The 13,027-nt window shown below is 41.7% G+C and overlaps 2 protein-coding genes across 2 annotated transcripts; both read right to left on the bottom strand.

The window, feature by feature from the left end:
* Positions 1,582-2,662, bottom strand: LOC104731101. The gene is made up of 5 exons (XM_010450366.2): positions 2,445-2,662; positions 2,286-2,375; positions 2,096-2,203; positions 1,764-2,015; positions 1,582-1,683 (listed from the first exon to the last, which is right to left on the bottom strand). The coding sequence occupies exons 1-5, from the start codon at positions 2,652-2,654 to the stop codon at positions 1,597-1,599; spliced, it is 747 nt and encodes a 248-aa protein (XP_010448668.1). The 5' UTR covers positions 2,655-2,662; the 3' UTR covers positions 1,582-1,596.
* On the bottom strand, positions 2,655-6,127 carry LOC104733337. Its single transcript, XM_010452920.2, has 2 exons — positions 5,643-6,127; positions 2,655-5,256 (listed from the first exon to the last, which is right to left on the bottom strand). Exon 2 carries the CDS (start codon positions 5,181-5,183, stop codon positions 2,655-2,657), a length of 2,529 nt encoding a protein of 842 aa, XP_010451222.1. The 5' UTR covers positions 5,184-5,256; positions 5,643-6,127.

Here is a 13,027-nt window from a genome sequence, read left to right as displayed (position 1 = left end):
TACATATCTAATATAGCTGTTGCGAAATGCTGTTTTATCTTGTTTACTGTGCTATGGTATATTCTTTTATCATAACGTTTACCTGTACTTTTATAGCATTTTCTGATATGTGATTATAGCACACATAACCTGTTTTATAAAATCTCATAAAATCTGATTAATAAACGTCTCAGATCCAAAATACATAACAAAAGTCTCAAGAACATCAGTTTACCATCAAAGTCTCAAGAACATCCAAAATAAACAAGCAATCTCAAGTACTTAACATTACACAATAAAACCATCAGTTTAAGACATAATGACCTTGTTCTCTGGCCAAGCAATGCAGGAGCTAAGTGCATCTTCAATAATCTCTATTTCATCGGATGGCCTCCAAACTTTTACATTTTTCACCTTCACAACATCTATCCACACTTTAACTGCATTAGAACCCAAGCGAGTAAAGTGAACCTTATGTTCTGGATCATTTGTTCCCCATCGTCCTTCAGCCACAACCCTATTCTTTTCAGTTAAATCCATCAACTTGCACTTCTTATTCTCCTTGGAAATAACTTTATTAATGCGCTGCCATGTTTACAATATAAACCATCAGTCATCATATAATTAACAAAAACAACTTCATAACATATGAAAACACTTACTGGAGACTTCCTGAGAGGAGACTGTGATGGTAAAGTATTCTTTATTGGTGATATTGGACCCGTTGCATCATCAACAGGAGACTCAGAACCAGATGCAGACTTAGAAGACATAGATGCAGATTTGGCCTGCGATGCAGCCTTTGAAGCTGTTGCTGAAGTTTTGGACTCTGTAGCAGACTTAGAAGCTGTGGCTGCAGACTTGGCCTTTGATGCAGACAAAGAAGCATGTGATGTAGCATTCTGACCAGTTGGAGTTGAGGGATTTTCAAAATCAACCTTACTCAGGGGCCAAGATACGTAAGCCATCAAACAGTCCTCAAGAAATGACATTTCAGCTGTAGGTCTCCATAGTGATGTATCAGGCTGCTTTACTGAATCCACAAATACTTTAACTGCTTTTGGTCCAAGAGGAATTCCGTTAACCAACGCACTTGGTTCTTGTGTCTCCCAACGCCCCTCAGCAACAATGACGTCACCCTTAGACAAATCCAATAGTTTACATTTGTTTCCTTGTATACCCTGTTAAACACAATCAGTAAACAAATCCAATATAATTAATTAGCATTATAGACAGGGGTAATACATTGCTAACACATTGCTAGAAATTATAAATACCATAGGGGCAATGTCTTCCATTTGGATGTTGTTGTCTACCAGTCTACACTTATCAGTTGGCCATGCGATTATATGTCCAACAGCTTCTTTCATATGAAAGATCTTTTGTGCAGGTCTCCATAGAAATGCATCTGGTTTATATGCAGCTTCAACTAACACTTTGAGATCATAAGGGCCAAGACGACAGTCATTCACTATGTCATCCGGATCAGAAGAAAGAATCCGACCCTCACCAACATTTTCATCAATGTCAGACCAATCAACAAACACACACTTAGGATGTGCTCTTTTGTTTACACTCTGCAACAATTTCATGAGCAACTAAGAATCATAAACGACACTAAGAAGAATCACTTAGCTGATATGAAAAGAAGTAAGAATATGTTACTCTTGCAGCTGAGTTTTCATCCATTTCAGCTTCTGGTCTCTGTAACATAAACAAAAATAACATCAATTTATATTACTCTAACTGGCTGATGAATAGTAGAGAACTCTTAAGTATCTAACCTGATTCTTGATTCTGCCAAGTTCACTTTCCAAGGCATTGACCTGTTTTACTAATTTTACTTGCCGCTCTTCCATTTCAGCCATACACTTGCTCTGCATTTGTAAACAAGCTAATTTGGTCTTACTCATGCCTCTACCCATTGCCCTCAGCCTACCAGAATTGTCAGGTCCTAAAAGCTTGGCGAGGTGATCTTCATCTGGATTTGTTAAAAATGCTGGAGCATCACTTCCACCAATTTCAGCTGCTTTTTGCTGAAAAACATAAAGACAGTTTCAGGTTTTACTAGTCGATAACACACTATTTACTGGTGTACAACTCTATTCAGACTTACAATCAAATCAGCTGCATTCGTATCTACTGGTGTACCATCCTTTTTGGTGCGAGACTTGATCCAAACATCTAGTCTTGTCACGCTGGAAGGATCTTCACTTTCAGCTTTCTGTTCCAGAAAACAAAATTTCAGTAACAGTACAAGCACTATGTATAATAATAAACAACATAGTTGTAGTATATATGCTTGCCATTTCTTCTGTTAGTCTGCTGATCCCTTTACGACTAGTGGTGTGAGGTATCTGATTCTTTCTTTTTGCTTTATATTTCTCACTCACGGCCTAATAATGAAACATGTTAATTACTAATCACCAATCAACTACTAAACAATTATAATCACAAGTAATTACCTTAAATGCAGCACTAGTTTTGAGTTTGACAAATTTTTGCCAATCAACAGGACCAATATTTGGTGGTCTCAAATTCATCCTCTCTTGGTTATTTGCAGCCAAATTTATAGCCTTCACCGTGACAGACTTGTGTGATCGCCACAAATGTCCCATCTGGTGAATCACAGATATCCTTTGCCAATCTTCATCAAGCTCAAACCTTGCCTGCATTCACTTACACTCACACCATNAATGATCAAAGGCAGCTGTATTTTGAATGACAGCAAGATGGGCTATATTCTTCTCCATTTCAGTAAGAGTGAATGACGTTCCTGCTGATATTGGACGACCTTCTAATATAGAGCTGTTCACATACTCTACATTCCTCTCAGGTTTTTCTTCTACATTGGTTGTCTTTTTCAGAAACTCATTACAAAACAGCATGCTTTCTTCTGCAAGATATGACTCTGCTATACAACCCTCTGGTCTTGCAGGATTTCTTACAAAATCTTTTAGAACTTTCATATACCTCTCAAATGGGTACATCCACCTAAAATGCACAGGTCCTCCTAGTCTAGCTTCTCTTCCTAGATGAACAGTCAAGTGTACCATGATATCAAAGAAGGTTGGAGGGAAAAACCTTTCAAACATACAAAGCGTTTCTACAATTTCAGCTTCCAATACTGTAATAACCTCAATATCAATAACTCTCTGACACAAATGATTGAAGAATGCGCATAGCCGTAGTATTGCTGTTCTAGGACCTTTTGGTAACAATCCTCTAAGTGCAACCGGGAGAAGCTGTTGCATCAAGACATGATAATCATGTGATTTCAGACCTCCTACCTTACACTCTTCTACTGAAACTCCTCTTGAAATATTAGAACAGTATCCATCTGGACCTTTAAAATGAAATAGTCGTTTGCAAAAAATCTTCTTCTCATTCTTGGACAAAGACCAAGGTGCTGCTGGAAGATATGTTCTCTTTCCTTTTGTGGTAGGATGCAACTCTTTTCTTAGACCAAGATGTTGAAGATCCTTACGAGCATTAAGACCATCCTTAGATTTTCCACAATGCAACAATGTGGATACAATGCTGTGAGTCACATTCTTTTCTATGTGCATTACATCCAAATTATGCCGTACTGGTAGATCCTCCCAATAAGGCAGAGTAAATAAAATGGATCTTTTCTTCCACCTTGATAACTCATCTTCATCTACTTCTACTTCCTCATCTTCATCGGATTCACTTTCATCATCATCACTGTCAAACACTGGTTCTTTATAGACAGTTCTCTTTCTCTTCATCCCAGCCTTTTTCACATTTCCGAAATCATTTTGGAAGTTTTTCAGATTCTGATGAACTTCATGACCAGTTAAAATTCTTGACTTTCTCCTATGCTCAACTTTTCCATCAAACCAAGTCTTCTTTTCCCTATATCTGTGTGTTGGAGCCAAACCTTTTCTATGACACATGTAGACATGTTTCCTGCTAAACTTCAACCACATACTATCAGTATTTTTCCCACACATAGGACATCCCATTTTACCTTTTACTTTACAACCAGCAAGATTTCCATACGCAGGAAAATCACTAATGGTCCAGAGAAGCATTGCCTTTAGAGTAAATGTACTTTTACTAAAAGCATCATACGTTAGCTCTCCATTCTTCCACAGATGATTCAAATCCTCAATAAGAGGTTCTAGGTAGACATCAATATTATTACCTGGTTGTTGTGGACCAGGAATCAATAATGTCAACATTATATTCTCCTTCTTCATACAAAGGTGAGGAGGCAAATTGTAGTTTACCAATAGCACAGGCCAGCTACTATAATTACTATTCTTCATGTTGAATGGATTAAATCCATCTGTGGACAGCCCAAGCCGTATGTTCCTTTCTTCAGCTGCAAATGAAGGATACTTCTCATTCATCTGAGCCCATGTAACAGAATCTACTGGATGTCGAAGTTTTCCATCAGTGCTCTTGTTAGTGTAATGCCACCGTAAGTCCTTAGCCATGTCCTCTGATCTGAACATTCTCTTCAGCCTTGGTATAATTGGAAAATATCTTAATACTTTCTGTGGGACACCTTTCTTTACCTCATTAGTCCGCTTATTAGTCTTCCACCGTGAAGCATTACATTTGGGACATTTATCAAGCTTCTTTAACTTCTTTCTGAAGAGGCAGCAATCATTAACACATGCGTCGATCTTTTCATATCCCATATGAAAGCTCTTTAAAAATTTCTTGACATCATACAATGATGTGTGAAAGACATTACCATCTGGCAACATGCTTGGCAATGTCTGAAGCAGTTCATTGAAGCTCTTATCCGACCAGCCATTATGTGTCTTAATCCTAAACAAAGTCACAATAGCCGATAACTTGCTGTGGTTTGAACAGCTAGGGTATAGTGGGGTTTCAGCATCCCGGATCTTTGCAAGGAACTCATCCTCTTGTTGGTCCTCACCCTCTGCAATCTCACTTAAGTCGCCCACAGGTTGGTCAGCTAAGTCACCTCTAAAAGCCAACTCTTGATCAAAAAATTCAGCAGCTTTATATAACTCAAAAACTTCCTCATTCCACTGAGTTGGTTTACTTTGAAATTCATCTACTGACTTCACATCTCCATGATGATACCAATCACTATGCACCTTGTATGCCTCATCCATCCCTCTTATTACAAGATGCTCAACCACAACACTGTTTAACTGTCGTACTACATTACGACAGTCTTTACAAGGACATATTATCATTTCTATGTCACCTAAAGCCGCAGACACATCCCTTACAAATTTCCAAGCTCCACTTTTATAACCAGGATCAGCTCTTCAATGGATAATTAAAGAAAAAAATCATAACTAAAAGAACATCTTAAAGTATCCAAACCCAAAATAAAACCTAATTATGAAATATAATTCCTTACCTGCATAGATGCACCCATGCCTTGTCCAACATTATATGTTATAATATAAATTTTAACCTTTATAGATAAAATAGAGATACATATTATACAAAGCTCACATTAAGCAACAATTCAGACAATACTGCACTACTTCAGACACATACAGATGCTCTTAAACCAATATCTAACTGTGTAAAATCTCACTAATCTAATCACTATTTATACGAATCAGACTCAAAGGACAAAACATAGCAATCACCAATATTCGTGTGTAATAATAATGTTTAACTATTGGTTGAGTGATACTAACCTGTTGTGTGAGTACAGAGAAATGAGAAGCTTCAGTTCCCCAACATTTCAATCACCAACACTTGGGAAAAAAAAAAAATCGTTCAGTTTATGAAGGCGCAAATACTCAAATCCAAAAGCTATTTTTGAGTCAAATCTGTAAATAATCGAACCCTAACAAAACAGATGGATTCGAAACTCCACATTCTCAAAATCTGTAAATAATCGAACCCTAAAAAACAGATAACGAAATAAATCTAGATAAATCGAACCCTAACAAAACAGATAACTAAATCTGACCCTTATCGAAATCAAAAGCTGTTTGAAATCACAAATAATCGAAACAAATAACGAAATTAGGAGGAAGAAGAAAGACATGCCTCAAAAATGGATTCGAGCTATCAATTGCGATGGATATGGAGATTTAGGGCGAAATTGGGGCTTTTCACAAACGGCGAAATTGGGGCTTTTCACAAACGGCGATAAAACTGAAGAATTGATAAGAAATTTAGAAGAATTTGAGCACACACAGAGAATTTAGAAGAAGAAATCTTCTTAGGTTGAGCTTAGGTTGTAACGAGAGAGAGAGAGAGAGTGTGTCGAGTTTTTGGGTTTTTTTTTTATTTGGCGATTAAGTGAATAATTTCACTAAGTATTGGCGGACAAAAGTCACTTTTGTTTCCCGCTACATAATTTTCCTATCATAGCGTTAATAAGATGCTATTAAAAAGTAAGCGAAAAAAAATCTCATCTTTCATAGCAGTGACGGAAAATGAGCTATATCCGTCTGCTATCAATGTACATATTTGTTGTAGTGCATAGATACATAGACTTTTGCCCCAATCAGTGTTTAGGTAATCATGCATGACGTAGTTTTTATACATTATTTATTTTGTATATCAACTTGGCATACCTAAGAATCCCATATTCTTACCTCACTTTCTATCAGATAATCACATAGATACGTCAAATACTCCAAAGTGTATGATTGGTGTTTAGTAGAGTACTCAGTAGGGAGAAAGAAAAGAACCAAAAAAAAAGTAAAAGAGAACAAATTAACAGTACCAAAACGTAATAGAGGAGAGAAAAGAAAAGGTAAGTTTATAGAAACTTTTTTATTCATGTATTGTTTAGAGAATATTACTATACTTTCTTATAACATAGACACTAAACAGTAAACACATTGGAATGAGCGACTTTTTTCTGTCCGTACATTGACTTTTCTCTCCTAAAACGCGATCTTCATCGTTCACCCTCCACCTTCACCGATCTCGGCGTCGGTCTCCTCCGCCCCTCATGGGCAAACATAAAGCCAAAAAAAAGCTCCCACGCGGCATCTCCACTGGATCCGCAGCCTCCCCTTCGTCCTCAAGGCAATCTCCGCCTGAATCGCCAAATTCGGCCGGAGAGGTGTCTGTCAGTTCCCCTGCAGTTATGTTGCCTGAGCTTCTGATGAATCCAGCTAACAAAGGAACCTTGGTCTCAACCAAATCTTTACCCGCCCCGGAGATCTCCGTTCCAGCAATTGAAATCCCTAGATCCCCAAACTCTAGGGCTGAAGTCGTAAAGACTGTCACCCCACCAAATGTATCTGACAGAGAGATAGGGGAGATTACCCCTCTACCTATTGCAGCTACCACAAAGATCACGGCCTCCATTCAATCTAAGGAGCCCGTTGCTCAGACCCCAATCGAAGCCCAGCCGTGGAAAGCGTTGGTAAAGGAAACCTCCTCCCCTCTCCAAAAGAAAGGTTCTCCATTTCTCCTTGACTCAGGCGAGGTCTGTGTCACGATACCTAACTCTGTCATTGAGAAAAATAAGAAAGCTTGGGAAAGCTTTATCCTAGGACAGTTCTACGAGGAGCCCCCCGCCAGAGGAGCTGTACATGCCATTGTCAACGGCATCTGGAGCAAACAGCGGAGGGATATCTCTGTCTCAAAAATGGAGGGGCATTCGTTTCTATTTAAAGTCCCATGTCCGAATGCTAGAAGACGAATACTTAGCCAGCCCCTATGGCAAGTGGATGGTCAAACGATGTTCGTTGCAAAGTGGTCACCTGACGTTGTTCCTAAGAAGCCGGAGCTATCAATGGTGCCTGTCTGGCTCGATTTCCATGGAGTCCCACTTGAATTCTTCAATCGGGAAGGTTTGGAGCACATTGCTGGGCTTGTTGGGCACCCGGTGTGCCTTCACCCACATACAGAAAAGCTCCTAAACATAGAGGTTGCAAAGGTTTATACTGTCATTGATCCTCGCAAGCCTCTTCCAGATGCCGTGAATGCTCGTTTCGAATCAGGACAAGTCAAAAGAATTCGAGTTACCAGCCCCTGGCTCCCCTCCCTCTGCACTCACTGCAAGAAGGTAGGTCACACGGTTTCAAAGTGCACCTCAGCTCCCCCCAAGTGCAATTCCTGTGGCTCGGTAAAGCACACCACAACTTCCTGTCCTCGTACAAAGAAGGAAAAGGCAGCAGGTAAAGCTCCCATTCCAAGTCAGCTCCCAATAGTTGTATTGAAGGAACCTGCACCTACAAATGTAGCTTCCAGCAAAGGTGATGCAAGCGGCTCCGCTCTACCTCATACCAAGTCAGCATCTCCAGGACCGTCACATGTTCCTTCAAAGCAGGCTACTGTTAAAAATTTTGGTCAGAAAAGTGATGAAGCTAAGCTGTGCATTGATCTGACCTCTAACCTTTTTTCCCATCTATCCTCCAAGGATGGTCCGACTGTTTCGCAGGACTCAGGATCTGAGCAAGAAAGCCTGTCTGGGGATGATGACAATCCGGAAGCCGAGTCTGACAGATTCTTACAAGTAATCTCGAAGCGGCTGCTGAAGAAGAAAGACACTAGAGCTCGGGGTAGAGGCCCCTTATCCCTCTAAACCAATATCCTTTTTATGGATATTTTTTGTCGTAATGTAAGAGGATTTAATGATCCCCTAAAGCGTAGAAGCTTCCGGAAATGGCTAAATGTACATAAGCCTCTTTTTGGTGGAATACTTGAAACTCGGGTGAGTCCTTTGAAGGCTCAAAATTTTATCTCCAGTGTCGTCCCGGGCTGGTGTTTTTCGGATAATTATGCTTTCTCTGAGCTTGGTAAGATATGGGTAGTCTGGCACCCCTCAGTCCAAGTCACCATTTTGTCTAAATCGCTTCAAATGATCGTGTGCCTAGTCAAGTTACCGTTTGTCTCCACGGAACTGGTAGTCTCCATTGTCTATGCTTCTTCATCTTCATCTGCGGAAAGAAAGCCACTTTGGGACGAGCTCCAGAACCTCTCCATGTCTCCTGCAGTACTGAACAAGCCATGGACAGTCCTTGGGGACCTCAATCAAATCCTGTCTCCTCAGGAGCACTCTAATCCCAACCAGGTTACGCTTACAGGGGGAATGAGGGACCTCAGGGATTGTTTGATCAAGTCATGTCTCTTGGACCTCCCTTACTGCGGTAACACGTTCACATGGACCAATAAGCATGAAGTTGGTCTGATTGCGGAGAAACTAGATAGGATTCTTGTAAATGAGGACTGGCTCTCCTCGTTTCCCAACTCTATTGGAGTCTTTGGAGAGCCAGGGTTTTCGGATCATAGCCCATGTTGTCTATTCCTGGATGCTGGCAAGCAAAAGGTAAAAACTCCGTTTAAGTTCCTTTCCCTTCTTAATCAGAATCCGGAGTTTGGCACTCTTATTAGGATGTGGTAGAATGCTCTCTCCTTTGATTGTTCGAAGATGTTGAAGTTGTCCAAGAAGCTGAAGGAACTTAAGTCTGTCATCCGAACCTTTGCCCGAGAGAACTACTCAGCCATAGAAAAACGAACAAGCGAAGCTTTTGAGGAAATGCTTGTTTGTCAACAGAGTTTGCTCAGCTCTCCTTCATCACAAGCACAGCATGATGATAAGGTAGCTCACCAGAAATGGATTGCCCTGGCTAAAGCAGAAGAGTCCTACCTTAGGCAAAAATCAAGAATCTGCTGGCTGAAAGAAGGAGACTGTAATTCAAAATTCTTTCATCGGGTGATTCTCACGCGTCTCTCTCAAAACCAGATCATTTATCTGCTAGATGNTGTCTCCTCAGGAGCACTCTAATCCCAACCAGGTTACGCTTACAGGGGGAATGAGGGACCTCAGGGATTGTTTGATCAAGTCATGTCTCTTGGACCTCCCTTACTGCGGTAACACGTTCACATGGACCAATAAGCATGAAGTTGGTCTGATTGCGGAGAAACTAGATAGGATTCTTGTAAATGAGGACTGGCTCTCCTCGTTTCCCAACTCTATTGGAGTCTTTGGAGAGCCAGGGTTTTCGGATCATAGCCCATGTTGTCTATTCCTGGATGCTGGCAAGCAAAAGGTAAAAACTCCGTTTAAGTTCCTTTCCCTTCTTAATCAGAATCCGGAGTTTGGCACTCTTATTAGGATGTGGTAGAATGCTCTCTCCTTTGATTGTTCGAAGATGTTGAAGTTGTCCAAGAAGCTGAAGGAACTTAAGTCTGTCATCCGAACCTTTGCCCGAGAGAACTACTCAGCCATAGAAAAACGAACAAGCGAAGCTTTTGAGGAAATGCTTGTTTGTCAACAGAGTTTGCTCAGCTCTCCTTCATCACAAGCACAGCATGATGATAAGGTAGCTCACCAGAAATGGATTGCCCTGGCTAAAGCAGAAGAGTCCTACCTTAGGCAAAAATCAAGAATCTGCTGGCTGAAAGAAAGAGACTGTAATTCAAAATTCTTTCATCGGGTGATTCTCACGCGTCTCTCTCAAAACCAGATCATTTATCTGCTAGATGATGCTAATCAGATAGTAGACACGAAGCAGGGCATTCAGCAGCTTGCAGTGAATTACTTCACTGAGTTCCTTGGTACCTCATCCAGCGCTTCACCCCTCAGTGTTAGCGAACTGGCTGATCTCCTACCACAACGGTGCTCACCCTCTGCAATCCAGCTACTCTCAACGCCGTTCACACCTGAGGAAATTAGGCTTGCTGTGTTCTCTCTGCCTCGCAACAAGGCTCCTGGGCCTGATGGGTACAGTGTTGAGTTCTTCACTGCGCACTGGAATACGGTAGGTCCTGACCTTGTAGCGGCTGTCCTTGAGTTCTTCGCCTCAGGGCAGCTACTCAAGCAATGGAATTCCACCTTGATATCCCTCATTCCAAAAACACCCAATGCTTCTCGAATGAGCGAGTTTCGCCCAATTGCCTGTTGCAACACAATCTACAAAGTAGTTACTAAGCTCCTTGCAAATCGCCTCAAGGCAGTCCTGCCGGATCTCATCACCAACTCACAATCAGCCTTCATCCCAGGCCGTCTCTTGGTGGAGAACGTGTTACTTGCAACAGAGCTTGTTCAAGGATATAATCAGAAAAGCATCTCCTCTCGTGGCCTACTAAAGGTTGACCTCCGGAAAGCCTTTGATTCAGTTCACTGGGAATTCCTCACCAACACAATGCACGCTATGGCCTTTCCCTTGCATTTTATCAAGCTCATCAGTCAATGTATTACAACTACGAGCTTCTCAATCTCAATCAACGGAGAATCCTGTGGGTATTTCAAGGGAGCCAAAGGTCTTAGGCAAGGAGACTCAATCTCGCCTTACCTTTTCACCATTGCAATGGAAGTGTTCTCCCAGCTCTTAAACAAAAATTATGAAAACTCCTCTATTGGCTTCCATCCGACAGCTTCCAACCCGCAAGTCACGCACCTTGCATTTGCAGATGACATAATGGTTTTCTTCGATGGCAAGAAGGAGTCATTGCACAACATCACCTCAGTTCTGCAGGAGTTCTCCGGCATGTCAGGCCTTTCTATGAATAAGGACAAGACTGAGCTCTATCTTGCAGGGGTGAACCAGTGTGAAACCCTAGAGATCTCTACTCTTGGTTTCAAGATTGGTTCATTTCCATTTCGTTATTTGGGGCTTCCTCTTATGCACCGCAAGCTTCGGACTGCTGACTACAGGCCGCTGATTGACAAAGTGGCTTCCCGATTCACTAATTGGTCTGCTCTTGCTCTGACATATGCGGGTCGTATAGCCCTTATCTCCTCAGTGATCTACGGAACAGTTAACTTCTGGGCAACGGCTTTCATACTGCCTAAAGCTTGCATAAGACAAATTGAAAGTCTCTGTTCTAGGTTCTTGTGGACAGGTGACATTAACAAGAAGCCGGCTGCAAAAGTTGCTTGGAAATCACTCTGTCTCCCAAAAGTGGAAGGAGGTCTTGGCTTCAGGTGCTTTTCTACCTGGAATAAAACACTCTGTCTTAAGCTTATTTGGAGGCTGTTCGCCGGGGACTCCCTGTGGGCTCAGTGGCTTAAAAATAATAAAATCAAAGAGGGTTCATTCTGGCTTTTGGATGAGAAAAAAAGCAAACTCGTGGACGTGGAAGGCTCTACTGCGGTTGCGCACTCAAGCCATCAGGTTTCTCCGGTGCATCGTGGGAAATGGCCAGCAGATAAGCTTCTGGTATGACTATTGGTCTCCATTTGGTCAGCTCATCCTCTTTACCGGACCATCTGGACCAGCTCAGACTGGTATCCCAATTAACGCTACTGTTTCGCAAGCCTGCTCTCCCTCAGGCTGGCTTCTGAGACCTTGTCGTTCACCGCAGGTGGAGCAGCTGCACATCTATCTCACCACAATACCCTCTCCAGCCAATAGCCCTGATACTGACTCATTTCTCTGGAACATTGATGGTGAGGAGAAAGACTCTTTCAGCGCGAAGCAAACCTGGGAGGCACTGAGACAAAGAGCTGTCCCGCCTCCTTGGGTGCAGCAGGTGTGGTTTAAAGGGGCAACCCCCAGACATGCGTTTATGTTCTGGCTCACGCATCTAGATCGGCTTCCTACTCGTTCTCGTTTGGCAAGCTGGGGAATGCAAATAGAAACTACATGCTGCGTTTGTGGACAAGGGCTTGAAACTCGTGACCACTTATTCCTTCGTTGTGAGCTCAGTGAGGAGATCTGGACACAAGTGACTAGAAGATTGGGCTACCGTCCCTTCGTATTTCACACCTGGGAGGCCTTATCAGCTTGGTTGGATTCCTCTGATGCCACCTCTACTAAAACCCTTAGGAGGCTTGCTGCACAGTCCGTCATCTACACTGTCTGGACAGAGAGAAACAATCGACTACATAACAACCTCTTCACCCCGACGCAAGTGTTATTCAGAGCATTGGATAGAGGGATCAGAGATGCAATTCTTGCTAGGAGCCACAGGAAGCTTTTCAAGCATTTGTTGCGGAACTGGCTAAAGTTTGTGTAAAAGGCTTTCCTTTCACTAGTGAAGAAATTCATTGCGATAGCTCTTGTTTTTATTTTTTTTGGCAAGGCTTATGGTATGTATAAACTTTTTGTAGCTTCTACAATACATTTTCTCTAATGAAAATTCACAAATTTTCAAAAAAAAAAAA

Source organism: Camelina sativa, chromosome 12, assembly GCF_000633955.1.
Source record: "Camelina sativa cultivar DH55 chromosome 12, Cs, whole genome shotgun sequence".
NCBI classification, from domain to species: domain Eukaryota; kingdom Viridiplantae; phylum Streptophyta; class Magnoliopsida; order Brassicales; family Brassicaceae; genus Camelina; species Camelina sativa.
This window is presented reverse-complemented; position numbering and strand designations above follow the sequence as displayed.

Excerpts from the sequence above, each read along its gene's own strand:
- LOC104731101 (XM_010450366.2), bottom strand. The coding sequence starts at position 2,654 with ATGCAGGCAAGGTTTGAGCTTGATGAAGATTGGCAAAGGATATCTGTG. Across the intron at positions 2,204-2,285 it reads GCAGACTAACAGAAGAAATG|AAAGCTGAAAGTGAAGATCC; the intron begins GCAAGCATATAT and ends TTTCTGGAACAG. Across the intron at positions 1,684-1,763 it reads TTGGCAGAATCAAGAATCAG|AGACCAGAAGCTGAAATGGA; the intron begins GTTAGATACTTA and ends TTTATGTTACAG.